The sequence below is a fragment of the Henckelia pumila genome, chromosome 4 (assembly GCF_033568475.1).
Source record: "Henckelia pumila isolate YLH828 chromosome 4, ASM3356847v2, whole genome shotgun sequence".
Classification (NCBI taxonomy): Eukaryota; Viridiplantae; Streptophyta; class Magnoliopsida; order Lamiales; family Gesneriaceae; genus Henckelia; species Henckelia pumila.
Genome location: NC_133123.1, coordinates 66,177,215 through 66,204,909, shown reverse-complemented (window position 1 = coordinate 66,204,909; position 27,695 = coordinate 66,177,215). Strand labels below are relative to the sequence as shown.

Here is a 27,695-nt window from a genome sequence, read left to right as displayed (position 1 = left end):
AAACATCTGACAGAAGGCCTTTCCCCTCTATTCTCGCGTATGACGAATTTTCGGATTTCATGACAAATTCATTGTAAAACAAAGATCGGATATCTTCAAACGTAAAGTCAATTCCCCTGGCAATTGTTTGTGCTGTATCACCAGAAAAGACAAATCCTTCATCAACATTTTTGCAGATATGTCTGAAAAGAGCAATTTGACTCATACTAAGGTCTTGCACTTCATCAAGGTAAACAAAATCCCTTCTGTCACCAACTAAATTCTCTTTGCTTAGCCGAAGATGTATGTCAATCACAAAATCAGCAACATCAAATTCACCACGCGCCATCTTCATTTTCTCGTAGTGTTGATATGTTTCATAGATCACCTTTCTCTTCTTGGCACTTGTTGGAAAATTTGTTATGGACAAATGGATGGTGAATGAGGCTTTATGCTCATTGTCCCACATTGATAAAATGTGGGAATAAATTTCACTATATAATGTCAAAGTTTAGACAATGGGTTGGGGCCCCAAGGGGTACCCATGTTTGTTAAAGGGATCGGACCTAGTCTAGGCTAGGTTCGAACCATTAGCCACACGCGCGCGCGCCGCCATTCGGCCGGCTCGGCGTGGGCTGGGCTGGGCTGGCTTTGACATGAATATAACTTTTTTGGACAAAAATTAATTAAATATTTTATTTTGCTTTTGAATAGGTGCATCTCTTCAGCTCGAACCACTTTTCGGCCATGCATGCATCGAAGGGGTGCAACCGTCCGAGGCAGCCTTCCAACGTCTATAAATAGATAGCCCCTGCATTCATTCGAACTCACCAATTCACTCATTCTTTCTTCTCTTGTCTTGCATTGAGACTTCATAAAAGATTTTCTTTAAAGCACTTTGTGTTCGAAGTTCTTTGGGTTTGCAGTGCTGCTACTCAAAGTTGTAAAGCGTTCTATCTTGGGAGACACTTTGCACAATCCCGTTAGCACCTAGGCGGGGCAAATTTTGTCTTAAAGAAAAAGAGTTAAACTCTTGGCTCGCTGTTTTGATCGTGTGGTTGCAAGTGGTGAAATTTGTCGCTACAAGTTTAAGACAAAATTTTCGTTTCATGGCTACTGATCCATCTGCCAGTATTACGCCCCCACCACCGCCCCCTGTTACGCCACCACCATATGTTACGCCGCCGCCACCTACGGCCCCTGCTTCTACTGCCCATGCCGAGAAACCTGAGAAGTTCTCCGGTACTGACTTCAAAACATGGCAGCAGAAGATGTTGTTTTACCTCACAACACTTCATCTTGCGAGGTTTCTGAAGGAAGTCGTTGCTGTTCCGGTACCGGATGCTGACACACAAACAAGGTCTTCTTTCAATGCATGGTGTCACAGCGACTTCTTGTGCCGAAACTACATACTGAATGGGTTGGACAATACACTGTATAGTGTATATTCTGCAACCAAGACTGCTAAGGAACTATGGGAATCCTTGGAGAAAAAGTATAAGACCGAGGATGCTGGCACAAAGAAATTTGTAGTCGGAAAATTTCTTGAGTTCAAAATGGTTGATACCAAGACAGTGATTAGCCAAGTGCAAGAGTTCCAAATCATCATCCATGATATAATGGCCGAAGGGATGATGATCAGTGAGTCCTTCCAAGTTGCTGCTATAATCGAGAAGCTTCCTCCTTTATGGAAAGACTTCAAGAATTATTTAAAGCATAAACGCAAGGAAATGGGGCTCGAGGACTTGATAGTAAGGCTGCGAATTGAGGAAGACAATCGCAAATCGGAGAACAAAGCTGGTAAGATACCGATGGAAGCGAAGGCAAATTTGGTGGAGCCAAACGCTATGAAGAAAAGAAAGCATTTTGGGAAAGATATGAAGCAAGGGAAGAACAAGAAATGGAAAGGAACATGTTGGAACTGTGGGAAGAAGAACCACAAGACCAAGGATTGTCGCTTACCGAAGAAGGACAATCAATACCGGGCAAATGTGGTCCAACACAAATCTGTGCCTATTGATTTGTCCGAGATAGATCTGTCAGCAGTGATCTTTGAGGCTAACATGGTTGATCATCCCAAAGAATGGTTTATCGACACTGGAGCTACGCGACATGTCTGTGCTGACAAGGATCTATTCTCGAAGTATACTCCTATAAGTGGACGAGAGCTCTATATGGGTAACAATGCGACTTCTAAGATCGTTGGATTAGGCAAAGTGGTGATCAAGATGAATTCGGGAAAAGAGCTTACTCTCATCGATGTCCTCCATGTTCCGGACATAAGAAAGAATCTTGTATCAGGGTCTAGACTGGTCAAAGCCGGATTTAGAATAGTGTTTGAAGCCGGCAAAGTTGTAATCATGAAAAATGGACAGTTCCTAGGAAAAGGATATATAGAAAAGGGACTGTTCAAAATGAATGTAATGACTGTACTTCGTGATCTTGAAAGTAATAAAGTTAATGCTTTGAATTACTTGGTTGAATGTTCTAATTTATGGCATACTAGATTAGGACATGTTAACTTCAACACTTTGAGAAAACTTGGGAAATTAAATCTTATTCCAAGAACTAAGATTGATTCAAACTACAAATGTGAAATATGTGTTGAAGCTAAATTAACTAAAGTACCTTTTCACACAGTGGAAAGAAGTACAATACCTCTAGAACTAATTCACACTGATGTTTGTGATTTAAAGTTTGTGCAAACTAGAGGTGGGAAAAATTACTTTATTACATTCATAGATGGTTGCACAAGATTCTGTTATGTATTTCTTTTCAGAAGCAAAGATGAAGCTCTTGAAGCATTTAAGACCTATAAGAATGAAGTTGAAAATCAATTAGGCAAAAGAATCAAGAAAATTCGTAGTGATAGAGGAGGTGAATATGTTGCTCCATTTGAAGAATTTTGCAATGAATCTGGCATTATTCATCAAACAACTGCTCCTTATTCACCACAATCTAATGGTGTTGCGGAAAGAAAAAACCGTACTCTGAAAGAAATGATGAATGCCATGCTAATAAGTTCTGGACTTTCCCAAAACTTGTGGGGGGAAGCAATACTTTCGGCAAATCATATTCTTAACAAAATTCCACATAAAAATAAAAATGAAACTCCTTACGAATTGTGGAAAGGACATAAACCCTCATACAAATACTTGAAAGTGTGGGGGTGTTTGGCGAAAGTAGAAATACCAAAGCCAAAACAAGTGAAGATTGGACCTAAAACTGTAGATTGCATCTTCATTGGATATGCAAACAACAGTAGTGCATATAGATTCCTAGTGCACAAGTCAGTGATTCCTGATATACATGAAAATACCATTATTGAATCAAGGAATGCTGCATTTTTTGAGAACGTCTTTCCTTGTAACGAAGGAAAAGAAAAGAGATCTTCGAAAAGAGTTCATGAATCCAATAATGAGGAAACTCATGAAAACGAAGAACCAAGGCGTAGTAAGAGAGCTAAAATAGCTAAAACTTTTGGTCCTGATTTTCTTAGTTATGCTATAGAAAATGATCCAAGGACCTTAAGCGAAGCGTTATCTAGTCCTGACCCTCCGCTTTGGAAAGAGGCCATAAAAAGAGAAATAGATTCCATCATGCAAAATCATACTTGGGAGTTAGTAGATCTCCCACCGGGAAGCAAAACTTTAGGATGCAAATGGATCCTAAAAAGAAAATACAATGCTGATGGATCTGTTGAAAAATACAAAGCAAGGTTAGTGGCCAAAGGATTTAGACAAAAAGAAGGGTTGGATTTCTTCGACACTTATTCACCTGTTACAAGAATAACGTCTATTCGAGTACTTATAGCAATTGCTGCTTTAAATAATCTCGAAATTCATCAAATGGATGTTAAAACGGCCTTTTTAAATGGTGAGTTAGAGGAAGAAATATATATGGCACAACCTGAAGGATTCATTGCTCCCGGTCAAGAAAAGAAAGTGTGTCGACTCATTAAATCATTGTATGGGCTCAAACAAGCTCCTAAACAATGGCACGAAAAGTTTGACAAAACAATGATGTCAAATGGATTCAAGATTAATGAGTGTGATAAATGTGTTTATATAAAAGGCACACATGACTCATATGTAATTGTTTGTCTATATGTAGACGACATGCTCATAATGGGTAGTAATCATGATATCATCATGAAAACTAAGAAAATGTTGACAAAACATTTTGATATGAAAGATATGGGAGAAGCTGACGTTATCTTAGGAATTAAGATTGTAAAAGCGCCTGAAGGAATTATCCTAACACAATCTCATTACATTGAGAAAGTACTTAGGAAATTCAACGCATATGACGTCACACCGTTAAAATCACCCGTGGATTTAAGTTTACATTTATCCAAAAATCGAGGTGAACCCGTATCTCAACAGCAATATGCAAGGATAATTGGGAGTCTAATGTATATTACAAATTGTACTCGTCCTGATATTGCATACTCAATAAATAAATTGAGTAGATTTACAAGTAATCCTAGTAATGATCATTGGAAAGCGTTGGAAAGAGTATTTAAATACTTAAAGTATTCAATGGACTATGGATTACATTATGCAACATATCCTTCCGTACTAGAAGGATACTGTGATGCAAATTGGATATCTGACACAAAAGATTCTAAATCCACAAGTGGATATGTGTTCACCATCGGTGGAGGAGCTGTGTTGTGGAAATCCTCAAAACAAACGTGTATAGCTCGTTCCACAATGGAATCGGAATTCATAGCTTTAGACAAAGCGGGAGAAGAAGCGGAATGGCTTCGTAATTTTCTAGAAGATATTCCGTGTTGGACGAAACCAGTGCCAGCAATTATGATACATTGCGATAGTCAGTCGGCTATTGGTAGGGCACAAAGTAGTATGTATAATGGTAAGTCAAGACACATACGTCGAAGACATAATACCATTAGGCAGTTGATCTCAAATGGAGTTATCGCAGTTGATTATGTAAAATCAAAAGATAACTTAGCTGATCCGTTGACAAAAGGTTTAGGGAGAGATCAAGTAAACTGCTTATCAAGAGGAATGAGATTAAAACCTACAAAATTAAAGAATATTCATAGCAGAAACCCAACCTTGTAGATTGGAGATCCCAAGATCTTGGTTCAATGGGAAAATCAAGTTATGAATGTTCGTGTGCACTTAGAACTTCGTTCTCTTCTCATTCCTAGGATAAAAGTGCAACCTGTGCAAGTAGTAAGGTTAAGTTTTAAAACTTTTAATGATTCCTATATTTTTTTAAGAAATAGGGTATGGCAGGATACTCATATAATAAGAGGTCACCTATTTAAGTGTGAAGACGGGCCGCTTCAACGAAACACTTAAGAATCCAAGATTTTGTCCAGGGCCAAAACGGACAAAACCATGAGAACAAATAAAGTGTGAGAAAAATTATTGTGTGAATACTGTTGTCTTGGTTTACATCAACAGCTGAATAGTTCAAGACATCACGTTCACTAGACAGCCTAGTAAATCCGATAGTATTTCACTAAGGAAGGTTCAAAGCCACAAGCTACCTCTCCCCATATAATAATTTTCGTAAGAAACTCTGTTTTAGCATATGCATACATATTCTCATAAATCACATTCATATGGGGGATTGTTGGAAAATTTGTTATGGACAAATGGATGGTGAATGAGGCTTTATGCTCATTGTCCCACATTGATAAAATGTGGGAATAAATTGCACTATATAATGTCAAAGTTTAGACAATGGGTTGGGGCCCCAAGGGGTACCCATGTTTGTTAAAGGGAGCGGACCTAGTCTAGGCTAGGTTCGAACCATTAGCCACACGCACGCGCGCGCCATCGCCGTCGTCCGTCCGACCGGCCGGCTCGGCTCGGCACGGCGTGGGCGGATAGCCAACTTTTGGCTAAGGGCTTTTATGACTCTTTGTGTAAACAATCTTTGTTTAATATAATTTACATTTTATTAATGGCAATGACTTTATCTTTCTTCATATTGTTATATTGTGATATACTATTGTTGTTTTGATAAAGACCTTGAATATACTATAGTGTATGTAAGATGTGGTAGTACATGGGGATGACTATCATGAAACACATCTTATAGTCACTGTATATTCTAAACAGTTCCTAGTCGATTGAGCCGTCCGAAAATAAAGATAAGGATCGCTCGAGTTTGAGACTAGCATTTGCGATGCAGAGTACCACGTTTCATTGGTAGGGAACATAGAGATGTTCGAAGCATGCAAATGGATATTCATATGATGAATGATCGAACTACCCTATTCGGACTTTCCAAGTGGTTATCACTTATCGAGTGGATAAAGTCCGCGTTTTTGGTTGTACACCATTAGTCCTTATTACTTGAAACATCATTAAGACTCTATATGCTAGTACTGTGCTTTGACTCGTTTACCGACTCTTTGGGGGTCATCAGGTGTCGGGATTGGGTACAGTTACGACGCATATAGGAGTCGATGCTTTGTTGTCAAGGATTCACCACATACTTGCGAGTGTGGATATCCTATGCGATCTGAGGAGATATTAGTGTGACGAATCTCTGGCCAGAGTACATGATGTGTTTTAGGTTAATGGTTATCCTAGTAACACATGCGATGTCACTAATAGATCTCCAAGATGTTGTGCATAGTTATCGAATCTCGAACGACTCTCGATGCACCAATGGTTGTTGATTCGATCGGGATATTTGGTTGAAGGGACCGTACTGTACGCTAACCAAAATCTAATGGTTCTTGCAGGCACTATCAGTAATACCTAGGGAATCATGGGGCGATGTTGCTAGACGCTCTTACCATGATTCGTTGGGTAAGTCGAAAATTGTTGTTCCGAGTCACAAGGAGTTGTGAGCCCACGACTAGCTGTATTCCTGAACCATTGAGGGTTACACAAGTAATGGATTACTAAAACCCCGTAGAGATAGTTAAATTTAAAGAGTTAAATTTAATGAAAGAGAAATTGGAATTCTCAACTAAAGGGAGTGGAATTTCCTAAAATGACATAGTGATGGGCATTTTTGGAAATCACTGAATTCGGATTCAGAAAAATTATCTTGACTCTAAAAGATGCAGAAATGGTTTCTGTGCACATTGGTGATATCAGTTTATCAATCGGAGTCAGGATGAATTTTATATTAATTTCTATAACAACGGGCTTGGCTTGTTGGACTTAAGTTATGGATTGTGGGCTTTAAGGAGTTAGAGTCCTGATACAATTATAACTAGAAATTATCTATAAATAGAGGTGTTGGGTTCGAAAATCAAACACTTTTTGTCTTATAATTTTCGAAATTACACTCTAAATATTCTAAGGGTTTTTCGAAATCCTTGTCCCTCCCGGAGAAAATTCAGACTTGTGATTTTTGTGAAAAATTACAATTCTGAATTAACAGATCATATTTGTTTATTCTCTACGCAAAACTTCTGATTGATTTCTAGTGCAGTCAATCAGAGGGTTTCTGTTTTCTGTTCGTGGACCTTATTTCGGTGATTGATCGTGACGCCATCGGTTCCCGGGATATACAAGAAGAGCAGATTAAATTCTGTTGGTGTCCATAATCTCTCTTCGAGATTGGAGGTAAAATATTTAATTAATTATTATTTATTTTACTTGTGTGATTTAATCGTTAAACGTTTTGATACCCATGATATGAAATTGTTTCATATCAAAGAAAAATAAAATTTTTAAACTTTCGCTGCACCGGATATCGATTCAATTGATCTGAACACGATTTTCCAACAGTGGTATCAAAGCCAGGTTGCTTAGATCAAACGATTAAATTAATCGATTGTACAAAAATTTTTGGCCTCGGGTTTTTGAAACAAAAAATATTTTTAAAAAAATCAAAAATTTTATTTTTCTGACGGGCAAGAAAAAAAGGGCAGCGATTGGATCGCTGCCCAAGGGCAGCGATCGTCGCTGCCCAATGGGAAGCGGTGGGCTGCCCAGCCCGCGCCCGGTAAGGGCACGGGCTGCCCGGGATTGTCCCGGGCAGCCCGGAAAATTAAAAATTGATTTTTGAAAATTTTGAAATTTTGAAATTCTAGTGTTTGATCCGATCGAAAAATGTTTTTGATAAGATCACGAGGCATCGGATCGAATTGTTCGAGTCCGAAATTTTTAAAATTGATTTTTGGATAAATTTGAATTTTTGGAAAATTTAAATATTTTATCCGTTAAATTGAATTTTGAAAATTGATTATTTTGGTACAATTGATGATAAGATGTGATCTTATGGATGGATAAGATAAAATATGATTTTATCTTTTAAATTATGATGCCACAGCATGTTTATCCAATTATTTAAATTTTGAATTTAAAATTGGATAATGGGATGATCGATTGCCATAACCAATTTTGTAGGTGTATGTTAGGAATTTACATTTGTCTTATTGTTGTTGGTGTTTATTAATGGGCTTGGTTTATAGCCCAATATGATTGTCATATGTAATAAAAGTGGGCCTGGTTTATGGCCCGTTCCCACCCCTACAAATGTATCCCATATTTGTCATCGAAATTTATTGTAAATTTATTAGACTTAGTGGGAGACAAAGATTTGAAGAAATGGTGGGCCCAGCAGACAATGAAGACTGAAGAAATGTAAATTGGAAGCTCAATGTAATAGGATTGCATTGCATACCTGCATATTACCTATGATTGGATTTAGACTCGTGATTGGCAACCACGGGTCGAATAGATAATGGGATCGATCATCCTTAAATAATATATGATATTATTGATGTATGCATGTTTAGAACAAATTGTATGAATCCCACAAGCATACATAAAAATGAATGATGAGACAAATTTTCAAAATTAAAAATCCCTCATTTTAAATATGATTTAAAATTTATATCAAGATTAATAAAAGGGAATTTAAATATTGTTTAAATTTTCCTACCTTCCATCAACGATCAATGTATGAGATGCTACCCGCGGATATGGTCCGGCTCATATTATTGGGGGGGCCCGTTCGTCGGAAAGCTGTACATTGGATCGACAAATGTTGTAAGTTGGGTGGAACTCCCATGAGATCGGCTCATATTATTGGGGGATCCACATGGCGACCGTCCATCACAACTTAATATTGATGGGTCATCTTGACATGTCACAATAAACGGCGTCATATTATTGGGCCCTTATTGGACATGAGGTAAATACATGGGGTTACTTTGGAAGTAATTGGGCTCTACCTTTTGAAAATTATGGTTGGCTGATATTATTCGGGACTATGATTTGTCAATTGGACTCCATGTTCTCACTAAGGAAAAAGTTTCCCGTTTTCACTAGAGGGTGGTAAAATCGTTAAAATAGTGGGAGTGTAATTCATAAAATTAAAATTCGCCATATTTTATGTCTTAGTAAATTAATTAAACAATCACTGATTATTGTCTGTTTCCTTTTCAGTATATCGTTACAATGAATTCGCGTAATCCACTATTTGCAATTCTCGAACAAAACAAACTCACTGGCGCAAACTATACGGAATGGTTCCGTAAGTTAAAGATTATTCTCACTTCGGAAAAGGCTTTCTACGTGTTAGAGAAGCCGCCCCCGAAGGAAGCCCCGGCTAATACAAGTCCGGAAGAGTTGGCCAAACTTGATTTATGGTGGGACCATGATATCAAGGCCAAATGCTACATGCAGGCTTCGATATCTGATGAACTCCAGAGGCGATTTGAGGATGCCGTGAATGCTGCTGACATTCACAAAGCACTCAAGGAGCTATTTGGAGCTCAGTCAAGGTCGGAGAGGTATGCCACTGTCAGAGAGCTCATGACAAGCCGCATGCGAGAGGGGACTTCTGTCCGTAAGCATGGGGTGCGCATGATTGGGCTCATTGAAAAGTTGGTAACACTCGACTTGACTTTGGAGCATGAACTCAGCTCGGACTTGTTACTCCTTTCACTTCCTTCATCGTATGACGGTTTTGTGGTGAAATTCAACATGAACAATATAGAGGCCACCCTTGAAAAGATGGTCAATATGCTTGTCACATATGAAGCCACACTAAAAAAGGATAAACCGGTACTCTTGGTTGGGTCCTCTTCTAACTCGAAGAAGGGGCCAAGTGGAAAGGGTAAGAAGCGTTCTGCCCCGCCCAAGAAGAGTGTACCAAATAAGAAGGGGAAGGCCAAGGTTTCATATGAGAAGAAGGATGAAAACGTTTGTCATTACTGCAAGAAGCCCGGTCATTGGAAACGTAACTGCAAGGAATACCTCGATCAGTTGCGAACTGAAAAGGGTATGTTTTACATTGAAATAAATGTTTCTCTTAATACTTCTTCTTGGGTATTGGATACCGGATGTGGATCTCACATTTGCAATGATTTGCAGGTAATGACAAGAAGTCATAAGCTAAGGATGGGTGAGACCCAACTGAGACTCGGAAATGGTTCAAGAGTCGAAGCCAAAGCGATAGGAGACATTTATTTAATTTTGCAAAACAATTTTAAGTTATTTTTGAGAGATGTTTTGTATGTTCCGGATTTGGTCAAAAATATTATTTCTATTTCTATGCTTGATAGAGATGGTTATTCTTGCAATTTTGTGAATGAGATTTGCAATATTTACAAGAATGAATGTTTGATTGGAAATGGACAACTTGAAAACGATCTATATAACTTAAAATTAAAAGACGTTTCAATGAATTATGTCGATAAACCGGTAACAACAAATAAAAGGAAAAACGATAGTCAAAACCCGGCAAATCTTTGGCATGCTAGGCTAGGTCATATTTCCTCAAGGAGGATGAACAAGCTAGTGGGAGAGGGCATGTTTGATATGTCTGATATTAACTCTCTACCTACTTGTGAATCCTGCCTGAAAGGAAAAATGACTAAATCTCCATTCAAGGGGAAACCTGAGCGTAGTCAAAATCTGTTGGATTTGATCCATACAGATGTTTGTGGTCCATTTAGAATTGGTACTCAATTTGGCCACACCTACTTCATTACCTTTACTGATGATTATTCAAGGTATGGGTATTTATATTTAATGAAATATAAGTCTGAAGCATTTGAAAAGTTCAAAAAATTCAAGGCTGAAGTAGAAAACAAACTAGGCAAAAGTATTAAAACACTTCGATCGGATCGTGGTGGAGAATACTTAAGTGCCGAGTTTTTGGACTATCTAAAAGAGAATGGGATTCTCTCTCAGTGGACTCCTCCTATGACACCACAGCTGAATGGTGTTTCGGAGCGTCGTAATAGAACCTTGTTGGACATGGTTCGATCCATGATGAGCTTCACTGAGCTCCCACCATAGTTTTGGGGCTACGCGTTTGAAACGGCGGTTTTGTTGTTGAACAACGTTCACACTAAAGCAGTAGATAAAACACCATACGAGTTATGGAATGGCAAAGCTCCTAAGTATTCGTACTTGAGGATTTTGGGATGTCCTGCTTACGTGAAGCAGACAGTGGGAGATAAGTTGGATAGTCGATCCATCTTATGTTATTTTGTGGGGTATCCGAAGAATTCAATCGGATATTATTTTTATCATCCTGCTGAAACAAAGGTGTTTGTTTCAAGGAATGCCACCTTTTTGGAGAAGGAATTCTTATTGGATAAGAAAGGCAAGATGATGGAACTCGAAGAAATTCGAGAAGAACCCGAAATACAAATTAACGATCCTACACCTCAAGAATCATCACAAGACACGCCTATTGCCAGAAGATCCGAGAGGACTTCTAGGCCTCCTGTTATATATGGTCTTCTTCTTGAAGGAGATCAAAGTGAACCCGATATTGGATGTGATCCAAGAAACTTCAAGGAAGCAATTTCTGATGCGGATTCTAATTTATGGCTTGAAGCAATGCAGTCGGAAATAGACTCGATGCATTCAAACCAAGTTTGGTCTTTAGTAGATCCTCCTGATGGAATTGTTCCAATAGGATGTAAATGGATTTACAAAATAAAACTTGGGCCTGATGGCAAGGTGTTGACCTATAAGGCACGATTGGTTGCAAAAGGTTATACTCAAAGACAAGAAGTTGACTATGATGAAACCTTTTCACCAGTCGCAATGTTCAAGTCCATAAGAATCCTAATTGCCATAGCAGCATGGTATGACTATGAGATATGGCAAATGGATGTAAAGACTGCATTTCTTAATGGAAACATTAAGGAAGAAATCTATATGATGCAGCCTGAAGGATTCACCTCCATGGGAAGCGAGCATAAGGTATGCAAGCTTCAGAGATCAATTTATGGTCTAAAACAAGCATCAAGAAGTTGGAACCAGAAATTTGATGAAACAATAAAGGATTTTGGTTTCATCAAGAACCCGGAGGAACCATGTGTGTACAAGAAAGTAGTTAAGGATGCGGTAACATTCTTAGTACTTTATGTTGATGACATCCTACTCATTGGGAATGACGTAGGGATGTTGCAGTCAACAAAGATATGGTTATCAGGTAGATTCTCGATGAAGGATTTGGGTGAGGCATCCTATATTCTAGGGATACAGATCTATAGAGATAGATCTAAGAGAATGATAGGACTCACTCAAGCAACCTACATCGACACTATATTGAAAGGTTTTCAATGGATGAGTCCAAGAGAGGACATCTACCTATGTGTCATGGAGTTTCTCTATCCAAGTCTATGTGTCCCAAGACTGACGAAGAGATAGAGAAAATGACACATATACCATATGCGTCAGCCATAGGTAGTATCATGTATGGGATGATATCTACTAGACCGGATGTGGCCTATGCTCTGAGCGTCACGAGCAGATATCAAGCCAATCCAGGTCAAATGAATTGGAAAGCCGTGAAGGATATTCTTAAGTACTTGAGAAGAACTAAGAATATATTCATGGTTTATGGTGGAAGAGAATTGAAGTTGGAAGGCTACACCGACTCTAGCTTCCAAAGTGACGTGGATGACTCGAAATCAACCTCTGGATTTGTATTCGTGCTCAATGGCGGTGCTGTCTCTTGGAAGAGTTCCAAGCAAGACACCACAGCGGATTCCACCACTGAGGCAGAATACATTGCAGCATCAGCTGCTGCTAAAGAGGCGGTTTGGATGAGGAAATTCATCCAAGAGTTGGGTGTGATTCCAGAATCTGTTGGTTCAGTCCCGGTGTACTGTGACAACACTGGTGCCGTTGCTCAGGAAAAGAAACCAAGGTCTCATCAAAGATCCAAACACATACTGAGGAAATACCACATCATCCGGGAGATCGTGGAAAGAGGAGACATTACAGTCGAGAGAGTGGCCTCTGCAGACAATATCGCTGATCCGCTTACGAAGCCCTTGCCAGGACCATTGTTTGACAAACATCGCGAAGCAATGGGATTACGTAATATGACTAGTTGGCTTTAGGGCAAGTGGGAGATTGAAAGAGTGGGTGCCCGAATAGCCAACTTTTGGCTAAGGGCTTTTATGACTCTTTGTGTAAAAATCTTTGTTTAATATAATTTACATTTTATTAATGGCAATGACTTTATCTTTCTTCATATTGTTATATTGTGATATACTATTGTTGTTTTGATAAAGACCTTGAATATACTATAGTGTATGTAAGATGTGATAGTACCTGGGGATGACTATCATGAAACACATCTTATAGTCACTGTATATTCTAAACAGTTCCTAGTCGATTGAACCGTCCGAAAATAAGGATAAGGATCGCTCGAGTTTGAGACTAGAATTTGCGATGCAGAGTACCACGTTTCATTGGTAGGGAACATAGAGATGTTCGAAGCATGCAAATGGATATTCATATGATGAATGATCGAACTACCCTATTCGGACTTTCCAAGTGGTTATCACTTATCGAGTGGATAAAGTTCGCGTTTTTGGTTGTACACCATTAGTCCTTATTACTTGAAACATCATTGAGACTCTATATGCTAGTACTGTGCTTTGACTCGTTTACCGACTCTTTGGGGGTCATCAGGTGTCGGGATTGGGTACAGTTACGACGCATATAGGAGTCGATGCTTTGTTGTCAAGGATTCACCACATACTTGCGAGTGTGGATATCCTATGCGATCTGAGGAGATATTAGTGTGACGAATCTCTGGCCAGAGTACATGATGTGTTTTAAGTTAATGGTTATCCTAGTAACACATGCGATGTCACTTATAGATCTCCAAGATGTTGTGCATAGTTATCGAATCTCGAACGACTCTCGATGCACCAATGGTTGTTGATTCGATCGGGATATTTGGTTGAAGGGACCGTACTGTACGCTAACCAAAATCTACTGGTTCTTGCAGGCACTATCAGTAATACCTAGGGAATCATGGGGCGATGTTGCTAGACGCTCTTACCATGATTCGTTGGGTAAGTCGGAAATTGTTGTTCCGAGTCACAAGGAGTTGTGAGCCCACGGCTAGCTGTATTCCTGAACCATTGAGGGTTACACAAGTAATGGATTACTAAAACCCCGTAGAGATAGTTAAATTTAAAGAGTTAAATTTAATGAAAGAGAAATTGGATTTCTCAACTAAAAGGAGTGGAATTTCCTAAAATGACATAGTGATGGGCATTTTTGGAAATCACTGAATTCGGATTCAGAAAAATTATCTTGACTCTAAAAGATGCAGAAATGGTTTCTGTGCACATTGGTGAAATCAGTTTATCAATCGGAGTCAGGATGAATTTTATATTAATTTCTATAACAACGGGCTTGGCTTGTTGGACTTAAGTTATGGATTGTGGGGTTTAAGGAGTTAGAGTCCTGATACAATTATAACTAGAAATTATCTATAAATAGAGGTGTTGGGTTCGAAAATCAAACACTTTTTGTCTTATAATTTTCGAAATTACACTCTAAATATTCTAAGGGTTTTTCGAAATCCTTGTCCCTCCCGGAGAAAATTCAGACTTGTGATTTTTGTGAAAAATTACAATTCTGAATTAACAGATCATATTTGTTTATTCTCTACGCAAAACTTCTGATTGATTTCTAGTGCAGTCAATCAGAGGGTTTCTGTTTTCTGTTCGTGGACCTTATTTCGGTGATTGATCGTGACGCCATCGGTTCCCGGGATATACAAGAAGAGCAGATTAAATTCTGTTGGTGTCCATAATCTCTCTTCGAGATTGGAGGTAAAATATTTAATTAATTATTATTTATTTTACTTGTGTGATTTAATCGTTAAACGTTTTGATACCCATGATATGAAATTGTTTCATATCAAAGAAAAATAAAATTTTTAAACTTCCGCTGCACCGGGTATCGATTCAATTGATCTGAACACGGTTTTCCAACAGTGGTATCAAAGCCAGGTTGCTTAGATCAAACGATTAAATTAATCGATTGTACAAAAATTTTTGGCCTCGGGTTTTTGAAACAAAACATATTTTTAAAAAAATCAAAAATTTTATTTTTCTGACGGGCAAGAAAAAAAGGGTAGCGATTGGATCGCTGCCCAAGGGCAGCGATCGTCGCTGCCCAATGGGCAGCGGTGGGCTGCCCAGCCCGCGCCCGGTAAGGGCACGGGCAGCCCGGGATTGTCCCGGGCAGCCCGGAAAATTAAAAATTGATTTTTGAAAATTTTGAATTTTTGAAATTCTAGTGTTTGATCCGATCGAAAAATGTTTTTGATAAGATCACGAGGCATCGGATCGAATTGTTCGAGTCCGAAATTTTTAAAATTGATTTTTGGATAAATTTGAATTTTTGGAAAATTTAAATATTTTATCCGTTAAATTGAATTTTGAAAATTGATTATTTTGGTACAATTGATGATAAGATGTGATCTTATGGATGGATAAGATAAAATATGATTTTATCTTTTAAATTATGATGTCACAGCATGTTTATCCAATTATTTAAATTTTAAATTTAAAATTGGATAATGGGATGATCGATTGCCATAACCAATTTTGTAGGTGTATGTTAGAAATTTACATTTGTCTTATTGTTGTTGGTGTTTATTAATGGGCTTGGTTTATAGCCCAATATGATTGTCATATGTAATAAAAGTGGGCCTGGTTTATGGCCCGTTCCCACCCCTACAAATGTATCCCATATTTGTCATCGAAATTTATTGTAAATTTATTAGACTTAGTGGGAGACAAAGATTTGAATAAATGGTGGGCCCAGCAGACAATGAAGACTGAAGAAATGTAAATTGGAAGCTCAATGTAATAGGATTGCATTGCATACCTGCATATTACCTAGGATTGGACTTAGACTCGTGATTGGCAACCACGGGTCGAATAGATAATGGGATCGATCATCCTTAAATAATATATGATATTATTGATGTATGCATGTTTAGAACAAATTGTATGAATCCCACAAGCATACATAAAAATGAATGATGAGACAAATTTTCAAAATTAAAAATCCCTCATTTTAAATATGATTTAAAATTTATATCAAGATTAATAAAAGGGAATTTAAATATTGTTTAAATTTTTCTACCTTCCATCAACGATCAATGTATGAGATGCTACCCGTGGATATGGTCCGGCTCATATTATTGGGGGGGCCCGTTCGTCGGAAAGCTGTACATTGGATCGACAAATGTTGTAAGTTGGGTAGAACTTCCATGGGATCGGCTCATATTATTGGGGGATCCACATGGCGAGCGTCCATCACAACTTAATATTGATGGGTCATCTTGACATGTCACAATAAACGGCGTCATATTATTGGGCCCTTATTGGACATGAGGTAAATACATGGGGTTACTTTGGAAGTAATTGGGCTCTACCTTTTGAAAATTATGGTTGGCTGATATTATTCGGGACTATGATTTGTCAATTGGACTCCATGTTCTCACTAAGGAAAAAGTTTCCCGTTTTCACTAGAGGGTGGTGAAATCGTTAAAATAGTGGGAGTGTAATTCATAAAATTAAAATTCGCCATATTTTATGTCTTAGTAAATTAATTAAACAATCACTGATTATTGTCTGTTTCCTTTTCAGTATATCGTTACAATGAATTCGCGTAATCCACTATTTGCAATTCTCGAACAAAACAAACTCACTGGCGCAAACTATACGGAATGGTTCCGTAAGTTAAAGATTATTCTCACTTCGGAAAAGGCTTTCTACGTGTTAGAGAAGCCGCCCCCGAAGGAAGCCCCGGCTAATACAAGTCCGGAAGAGTTGGCCAAACTTGATTTATGATGGGACCATGATATCAAGGCCAAATGCTACATGCAGGCTTCGATATCTGATGAAATCCAGAGGCGATTTGAGGATGCCGTGAATGCTGCTGACATTCACAAAGCACTCAAGGAGCTATTTGGAGCTCAGTCAAGGTCGGAGAGGTATGCCACTGTCAGAGAGCTCATGACAAGCCGCATGCGAGAGGGGACTTCTGTCCGTGAGCATGGGGTGCGCATGATTGGGCTCATTGAAAAGTTGGTAACACTCGACTTGACTTTGGAGCATGAACTCAGCTCGGACTTGTTACTCCTTTCACTTCCTTCATCGTATGACGGTTTTGTGGTGAACTTCAACATGAACAAGATAGAGGCCACCCTTGAAGAGATGTTCAATATGCTTGTCACATATGAAGCCACACTAAAAAAGGATAAACCGGTACTCTTGGTTGGGTCCTCTTCTAACTCGAAGAAGGGGCCAAGTGGAAAGGGTAAGAAGCGTTCTGCCCCGCCCAAGAAGAGTGTACCGAATAAGAAGGGGAAGGCCAAGGTTTCATATGAGAAGAAGGATGAAAACGTTTGCCATTACTGCAAGAAGCCCGGTCATTGGAAACGTAACTGCAAGGAATACCTCGATCAGTTGCGAACTGAAAAGGGTATGTTTTACATTGAAATAAATGTTTCTCTTAATACTTTTTCTTGGGTATTGGATACAGGATGTGGATCTCACATTTGCAATGATTTGCAGGTAATGACAAGAAGTCATAAGCTAAGGATGGGTGAGACCCAACTGAGACTCGGAAATGGTTCAAGAGTCAAAGCCAAAGCGATAGGAGACATTTATTTAATTTTGCAAAACAATTTTAAGTTATTTTTGAGAGATGTTTTGTATGTTCCGGATTTGGTCAAAAATATTATTTCTATTTCTATGCTTGATAGAGATGGTTATTCTTGCAATTTTGTGAATGGGATTTGCAATATTTACAAGAATGAATGTTTGATTGGAAATAGACAACTTGAAAACGATCTATATAACTTAAAATTAAAAGACGTTTCAATGAATTATGTCGATAAACCGGTAACAACAAATAAAAGGAAAAACGATAGTCAAAACCCGGCAAATCTTTGGCATGCTAGGCTAGGTCATATTTCCTCAAGGAGGATGAACAAGCTAGTGGGAGAGGGCATGTTTGATATGTCTGATATTAACTCTCTACCTACTTGTGAATCCTGCCTGAAAGGAAAAATGACTAAATCTCCATTCAAGGGGAAACCTGAGCGTAGTCAAAATCTGTTGGATTTGATCCATACAGATGTTTGTGGTCCATTTAGAATTGGTACTCAATTTGGCCACACCTACTTCATTACCTTTACTGATGATTATTCAAGGTATGGGTATTTATATTTAATGAAATATAAGTCTGAAGCATTTGAAAAGTTCAAAAAATTCAAGGCTGAAGTAGAAAACAAACTAGGCAAAAGTATTAAAACACTTCGATCGGATCGTTGTGGAGAATACTTAAGTGCCGAGTTTTTGGACTATCTAAAAGAGAATGGGATTCTCTCTCAGTGGACTCCTCCTATGACACCACAGCTGAATGGTGTTTCGGAGCGTCGTAATAGAACCTTGTTGGACATGGTTCGATCCATGATGAGCTTCACTGAGCTCCCACCATCGTTTTGGGGCTACGCGTTTGAAACGGCGGTTTTGTTGTTGAACAACGTTCACACTAAAGCAGTAGATAAAACACCATACGAGTTATGGAATGGCAAAGCTCCTAAGTATTCGTACTTGAGAATTTTGGGATGTCCTGCTTACGTGAAGCAGACAGTGGGAGATAAGTTGGATAGTCGATCCATCTTATGTTATTTTGTGGGGTATCCGAAGAATTCAATCGGATATTATTTCTATCATCCTGCTGAAACAAAGGTGTTTGTTTCAAGGAATGCCACCTTTTTGGAGAAGAAATTCTTATTGGATAAGAAAGGCAAGATGATGGAACTCGAAGAAATTCGAGAAGAACCCGAAATACAAATTAACGATCCTACACCTCAAGAATCATCACAAGACACGCCTATTGCTAGAAGATCCGAGAGGACTTCTAGGCCTCCTGTTATATATGGTCTTCTTCTTGAAGGAGATCAAAGTGAACCCGATATTGGATGTGATCCAAGAAACTTCAAGGAAGCAATTTCTGATGCGGATTCTAATTTATGGCTTGAAGCAATGCAGTCGGAAATAGACTCGATGCATTCAAACCAAGTTTGGTCTTTAGTAGATCCTCCTGATGGAATTGTTCCAATAGGATGTAAATGGATTTACAAAAGAAAACTTGGGCCTGATGGCAAGGTGTTGACCTATAAGGCACGATTGGTTGCAAAAGGTTATACTCAAAGACAAGGAGTTGACTATGATGAAACCTTTTCACCAGTCGCAATGTTCAAGTCCATAAGAATCCTAATTGTCATAGCAGCATGGTATGAATATGAGATATGGCAAATGGATGTGAAGACTGCATTTCTTAATGGAAACATTAAGGAAGAAATCTATATGATGCAGCCTGAAGGATTCACCTCCATGGGAAGCGAGCATAAGGTATGCAAGCTTCAGAGATCAATTTATGGTCTAAAACAAGCAACAAGAAGTTGGAACCAAAAATTTGATGAAACAATAAAGGATTTTGGTTTCATCAAGAACCCGGAGGAACCATGCGTGTACAAGAAAGTAGTTAAGGATGCGGTAACATTCTTAGTACTTTATGTTGATGACATCCTACTCATTGGGAATGACGTAGGGATGTTGCAGTCAACAAAGATATGGTTATCAGGTAGATTCTCGATGAAGGATTTGGGTGAGGCATCCTATATTCTAGGGATACAGATCTATAGAGATAGATCTAAGAGAATGATAGGACTCACTCAAGCAACCTACATCGACACTATATTGAAAAGGTTTTCAATGGATGAGTCCAAGAGAGGACATCTACCTATGTGTCATGGAGTTTCTCTATCCAAGTCTATGTGTCCCAAGACTGACGAAGAGATAGAGAAAATGACACATATATCATATGCGTCAGCCATAGGTAGTATCATGGATGGGATGATATCTACTAGACCGGATGTGGCCTATGCTCTGAGCGTCACGAGCAGATATCAAGCCAATCCAGGTCAAATGCATTGGAAAGCCGTGAAGGATATTCTTAAGTACTTGAGAAGAACTAAGAATATATTCATGGTTTATGGTGGAAGAGAATTGAAGTTGGAAGGCTACACCGACTCTAGCTTCCGAAGTGACGTGGATGACTCGAAATCAACCTCTGGATTTGTATTCGTGCTCAATGGCGGTGCTGTCTCTTGGAAGAGTTCCAAGCAAGACACCACAGCGGATTCCACCACTGAGGCAGAATACATTGCAGCATCAGCTGCTGCTAAAGAGGCGGTTTGGATGAGGAAATTCATCCAAGAGTTGGGTGTGATTCCAGAATCTGTTGGTCCAGTCCCGGTGTACTGTGACAACACTGGTGCCGTTGCTCAGGCAAAGGAACCAAGGTCTCATCAAAGATCCAAACACATACTGAGGAAATAACACATCATCCGGGAGATCGTGGAAAGAGGAGACATTACAGTCGAGAGAGTGGCCTCTGCAGACAATATCGCTGATCCGCTTACGAAGCCCTTGCCAGGACCATTGTTTGACAAACATCGCGAAGCAATGGGATTACGTAATATGACTAGTTGGCTTTAGGGCAAGTGGAAGATTGAAAGAGTGGGTGCCCGGATAGCCAACTTTTGGCTAAGGGCTTTTATGACTCTTTGTGTAAACAATCTTTGTTTAATATAATTTACATTTTATTAATGGCAATGACTTTATCTTTCTTCATATTATTATATTGTGATATACTATTGTTGTTTTGATAAAAACCTTAAATATACTATAGTGTATGTAAGATGTGGTAGTACATGGGGATGACTATCATGAAACACATCTTATAGTCACTGTATATTCTAAACAGTTCCTAGTCGATTGAGCCGTCCGAAAATAAGGATAAGGATCGCTCGAGTTTGAGACTAGCATTTGCGATGCAGAGTACCACGTTTCATTGGTAGGGAACATAGAGATGTTCGAAGCATGCAAATGTATATTCATATGATGAATGATCGAACTACCCTATTCGGACTTTTCAAGTGGTTATCACTTATCGAGTGGATAAAGTCCGCGTTTTTGGTTGTACACCATTAGTCCTTATTACTTGAAACATCATTGAGACTCTATATGCTAGTACTGTGCTTTGACTCATTTACCGACTCTATTGGGGTCATCAGGTGTCGGGATTGGGTACAGTTACGACGCATATAGGAGTCGATGCTTTGTTGTCAAGGATTTGAAAGAGTAGGTGCCCGGTGAGCCAACTTGTGGCTAAGGGCTTTGATGACTCTTTGTATAAACAATTTTTTGTTTAATATAATTTACACTTTTATTAATGGCAATGACTTTATCTTTCTTCATATTGTTATATTGTGATATACTATTGTTGTTTTGATAAAGACCTTGAATATACTATAGTGTATGTAAGATGTGGTAGAACATGGAGATGTCTATCATGAAACACATCTTATAGTCACTGTATATTCTAAACTGTTCCTAGTCGATTGAGCCGTCCGATAATAAGGATAAGGATCGCTCGAGTTTGAGACTAGCATTTGCGATGCAGAGTACCACGTTTCATTGGTAAGGAACATAGAGATATTCGAAGCATGCAAATGGATATTCATATGGTGAATGAACGAACTACCCTATCCGGACTTTCCAAGTGGTTATCACTTATCGAGTGGATAAAGTCCGCGGTTTTGGTTGTACACCATTAGTCCTTATTACTTGAAACATCATTGAGACTCTATATGATAGTATTGTGCTTTGACTCGTTTACCGACTCTATTGGGGTCATCAGGTGTCGGGATTGGGTACAGTTACAACACATATAGGAGTCGATGCTTTGTTGTCAAGGATTCACCACATACTTGCGAGTGTGGATATCCTATGCGATCTGAGGAGATATTAGTGTGACGAATCTCTGGCCAGAGTACATGATGTGTTTTAAGAAATGGTTTCTTAGTAACACATGCGATGTCACTATTTGATCTTCAAGATGTATTGCATAGTTATCGAATCTCGAACGACTCTCGATTTACCAATGGTTGTTGATTCGATCGGGATATATGGATGAAGAGACCGTACTGTACGCTAACCAAAATCTATTGGTTCTTGCAGGCACTATCAGTGATACCTAGGGAATCATGGGGCGATGGTTCTAGGCGCTCTTACCATGATTCGATGGGCAAGTCGGAAATTGTTGTTCCGAGTCACAAGGAGTTGTGAGCCCACGGCTAGCTGTATCCCTGAACCACTGAGGGTCACACAGAGTAATGGATTTTTAATCCCCGTTGAGATAGTTAAATTTAAAGAGTTAAATTTAATGAACAAAGAAGTTGGACTTCTTATTTAAGAGTAGAGGAGTAAGATTTCCTAAAATGACATAGGGATGGGCATTTTTGGAAATCACTGAATTCGGATTCAGAAAAAATTTATCTTGACTTTAAAAGGTGCAGAAATGGTTTCTGTGCACATTGGTGAAATCGGTTTATCAATCGGAGTCATGATGAATTTTATATTAATTTCTGAACATGCGGGCTTTGCTTGTCGGGCTTGAACTTATGACTAATGGGCCCTAAGCTGTTAGCGGCCTACATTATAAATAAGTTATTGTAGTACAGAAATTACACACAACAGGTCACAAATTTTCGAAAACCCTAAGTATTTTCTCTAACAGTGGCCGCCCCCCTCCCCTCTGCTCAGGAAAATCCAGCCTGTGAATTTTGAATTACAGTCTGGTTTAACGGATCAAATTCGTTAATTCTCTTCGTAGAAACTTCTGATAGATTTTCTAGTGCAATCTATCAGAGGGATTAATTATCCGTTCGTGGACCTGATTGAAGAACAGTTCGTCCATCAGTTCCAGGGATATACAACAAGAGCAGAGCAATCTGTTGGTGTCCATAATCTCGCTTCGAGATTGGAGGTAAAAATTTATAATTGTTATTTAATTTTTACACACACAATTTAATCGTTAAGTTTTGATACCCATTATGGAATCGTTCCATATAAAATTTTTAAACTTCCGCTGCACCGGGTATCAATTCTGATTGATCTGATCGCCGCGTTCTCCAACAGTGGTATCAGAGCCAGGTTGCTCAGATCAAGCGATTAAATTAATCGATTGTACAAAAATTTTTAAGCCTCGGTTTTTTGAAACAAAATAAATTTTAAAAATAAAAAAAAATTTCGGGCAAAACCCGGGCAGCGATTGGATCTCTGCCCGGGGGGGGCAGCGATGGTCGCTGCCCCGGGCAGCGCAGGGCGGCGCACGGCGCTGCGCAGGGCAGCGACGTGATCGCTGCCCAGGGCAGCGATCGTCGCTGCCCTAGGGGCAGCCGGGCTGCCCGGCCCGAGCCCCTTTGGGGCGCGGGCAGCCCGGGAGTGTCCTGGGCGGCCCGCGAAAAATTATTTTTAATTTTTAAATTAAAATTTTAATATGTTAAAATTCTATTTTTGGTCCGATCGAAAATTGTTTTTGAATGGTCCACGAGGCATCGAATCGAATTGTTCGAGTCCGAAAATTTTAAAATTGATTTTTGGATAAATTTGAATTTTTGGAAAATTTAAATATTTTATCCGTTAAATCAGATTTTATGAAATTAATTATTTTTTGTACAATTGATGATAAGATATGATCTTATGGATATATTGAGTAAAATATGATTTTATGTATAAAATTGGATTTTATAGATAAAATATGATTTTATTTGATAAAAAGATAAAATATGATTTTGTATGTAAAATAAGATTTTATATATAGAATATGATTTTATCCTTTTAAATTTAAATTGTCATTGCATGTTATCCAATAAATTAATTTTGAATTAAATGTTATTGGATAAGGATGATCGATTGCCATGACCAATTTTGTAGGTGTATGTTAGGAATTTACATTTGTTTTTATTGTTGTTGGATTTATTAATGGGCCTGGTTTATGGCCCAATATGAATTGTCATATGTAATAAAAGTTGGCCTGGTTTATGGCCCGTCCCACCCCTTGAAATGTATCCCCTACTTGTCATGGTTATTTATTGTAAATACATTAGACTTAGGGGGAGATGAAGATTTGAAGATGGAGGTGGGCCCAGCAGACAATAAAGACAGAAGAAATCTAAATTGGAAGCTCAATGTAATAGGATTACATTGCATACTGCATATTACCTAGGATTGGACTAAGACTCGTGATTGGCAACTACGGGTCGATTAGAAATGGAATCGATCATCCTATATAATATATGATATTATTGTTGTATGCATGTTTTAGACAAAATTATGTGAATCCGGCAAGCATACAAAATTTTAAAATGATGAGACAAATTTTTAAAATTAAAATCCCTCATTTTAAATATGATTTAAAATTGATATCAAGATAAATAAAGGAAATTTAAAATTGTTTAAATGTTCCTACCTTCCATCAACGATCAATGTATGAGATGCTACCCGCGGATACGGTCCGGCTCATATTATTGGGGGGGCCCGTTCGTCGGAAAGCTGTACATTGGATCGACACATATTGTAAGTTGGGTGGAACTCCAATGGGATCGGCTCATATTATTGGGGGATCCACATGGCGACCGTCCATCACAACTTAATATTGATGGGTCATCTTGACATGTCACAATAAACGGCGTCATATTATTGGGCCCTTATTGGACATGAGGTAAAAACGTGAAGGTTGCTTTGGAAGCAATTGGGCTCTACCTTTTGAAAATTATGGTTGGCTGATATTATTCGAGACCATAGTTTGTCAATTGGACTCCATGTTCTCACTAAGGAAAACAGTTTCCCGTTTTCACTAGAGGGTAGTGAAATCGTTAAAAATAGTGGGAGAGAGATTCATAAAATAAATTTCGCCTATTTTATGTCTTAGTAAATTAATTAAACAATCATCGATAATTGTCTGTTTCATCTCAGTATATCATTATGATGAATCTTCATAATCTACTATTCTCTATTCTCGAACAAAATAAACTTACTGGCGCAAACAATACAGAATGATTCCATAAGTTAAGATTGTCCTAAATTCGGAAAAGATTTTCTAAGTGTTAGAAAAGGCTTCTCCGAAAACAGCCCCGGCTGATGTAACTGCCGAAAGGTTGGCCGAACTAGAGAAATGGTTGGACCATGATCTCAAGGCCAAATGTTACATGCAAAATTGGACAAGTCTAAACAAGTTTGCCATCACTGCAAGAAATCCGATCATTGGAAACGTAACTGCAAGGAATACCTCGAGCAGTTGCGAACTGCAAAGGGTATGTTTTACATTGAAATAAATGTTTTTCTTAATACTACTTCTTGGATATTGGATACCAGATGTAGATCTCATATTTGCAATGAGTTGCAAATGATGACAAGAAGTAATAGGCTAAGGATGGGTGAGACCCAGTCAAGGCTCGGGAATGGTTCCAGAGTTAAATCCATAGCTATGGGAAATATTTGTTTAATTTTGCAAACCAATTTTAAGTTGTATTATGAGAAAGATATTTTTATTTGTGCCAAATATTTCATTAAAACATTATTTCTATTTCTATGCTTGATAGAGATGGGTTTTCTTGTAATTTTGTGAATGAGATTTGCAATATTTACAAGAATGAATGTTTGATTTGAAGTGGACAATTTGAAAAGGATCTATATAACTAAAAATTAAAAGACGTTCCAATAAATTACGTTGATAAACCGGCAACAACAAACAAAAGGAAAATCGATAGTCAAAACCCGGCAAACCTTTGGCATGCTAGGCTAGGTCATATTTCCTCAAGGAGGATGAACAAGCTAGTGGGAGAGGGCATGTTTGATATGTCTGATATTAACTCTCTACCTACTTGTGAATCCTGCCTGAAAGGAAAAATGACTAAATCTCCTTTTAAGGGGAAACCTGAGCGTAGTCAAAATCTGTTGGATTTGATCCATACAGATGTTTGTGGTTCATTTAGAATTGGTACTAAATTTGGCCACACCTACTTCATTACCTTTACTGATGATTATTCAAGGTATGGGTATTTATATTTAATGAAATATAAGTCTGAAGCATTTGAAAAGTTCAAAGAATTCAAGGCTAAAGTAGAAAATAAGCTAGGTAAAAGTATTAAAGCACTTCGATCGGATCGTGGTGGAGAATACTTAAGTGCCGAGTTTTTGGACTATCTAAAAGAGAATGGGATTCTCTCTCAGTGGACTCCTCCTATGACACCACAGCTGAATGGTGTTTCGGAGCGTCGTAATAGAACCTTGTTGGACATGGTTCGATCCATGATGAGCTTCACTGAGCTCCCACCATCGTTTTGGGGCTATGCGCTTGAAATGGCGGTATTGTTGTTAAACAACGTCCACACTAAAGCAGTGGACAAAACACCATATGAGTTATGGAATGGCAAAGCTCCTAAGTATTCGTACTTGAGAATTTGGGGATGTCCTGCTTACGTGAAGCAGACAGTGGAAGATAAGTTGGATAGTCGATCCACCTTATGTTATTTTGTAGGGTATCCGAAGAATTCAATCGGATATTATTTCTATTATCCTGCTGAAACAAAGGTGTTTGTTTCAAGGAATGCCACCTTCTTGGAGAAGGAATTCTTATTGGATAAGAAAGGCGAGATGATGGAACTCGAAGAAATTCGAGAAGAACCCGAAATACAAAATAACGATCCTACACCTTAGGAACCATTGATAGACACGCCTGTACCTAGAAGATCCGAGAGGACTTCTAGACCTCCTATTCGATATGGTCTTCTTCTTGAAGGGGATCAAGATGAACCCGATGTTGGATGTGATCCAAGAAACTTCAAGGAAGCAATTTCTGATGCGGATTCAAATTTATGGCTTGAAGCTATGCAGTCGGAAATAGATTCGATGCATACAAACCAAGTTTGGTCTTTAGTAGATCCTCCCGATGGAATTGTTCCAATAGGGTGTAAATGGATCTACAAGAGAAAGCTTGGACCTGATGGTAAGGTATTGACCTACAAGGCGCGATTGGTGGCAAAAGGTTATACTCAAAGACAAGGAGTTGACTATGATGAAACCTTTTCACCAGTTGCAATGTTCAAGTCCATAAGAATCCTTATTGCCATAGCTGCTTGGTATGACTATGAGATATGGCAAATGGAAGTGAAGACTGCTTTTCTTAATGGAGACATTAAGGAAGAAATCTATATGAAGCAGCCTGAGGGGTACACATCCATGGGAAGCGAGCATAAGGTATGCAAGCTTCAGAGATCAATTTATGGTCTAAAACAAGCATCAAGAAGTTGGAACCAGAAATTTGATGAAACAATAAAGGATTTTGGTTTCATCAAGAACCCGGAGGAACCATGCGTGTACAAGAAAGTAGTTAAGGATGCTGTGACATTCTTAGTACTTTATGTTGATGACATCCTACTCATTGGGAATGACGTAGGGATGTTGCAGTCAACAAACATATGGTTATCAGGTAGATTCTCGATGAAGGATTTGGGTGAGGCATCCTATATTCTAGGGATACAGATCTATAGAG

The 27,695-nt window shown here is 38.6% G+C and overlaps 1 protein-coding gene across 1 annotated transcript; it reads left to right on the top strand.

The window, feature by feature from the left end:
* Window positions 1-1,088: 1,088 nt before the first annotated feature.
* Window positions 1,089-5,200, top strand: LOC140861113 (uncharacterized). The gene is made up of 5 exons (XM_073264116.1): window positions 1,089-2,427; window positions 2,491-2,674; window positions 2,759-3,000; window positions 4,093-4,991; window positions 5,159-5,200. The coding sequence occupies exons 1-5, from the start codon at window positions 1,089-1,091 to the stop codon at window positions 5,198-5,200; spliced, it is 2,706 nt and encodes a 901-aa protein (XP_073120217.1).
* Window positions 5,201-27,695: the final 22,495 nt, after the last annotated feature.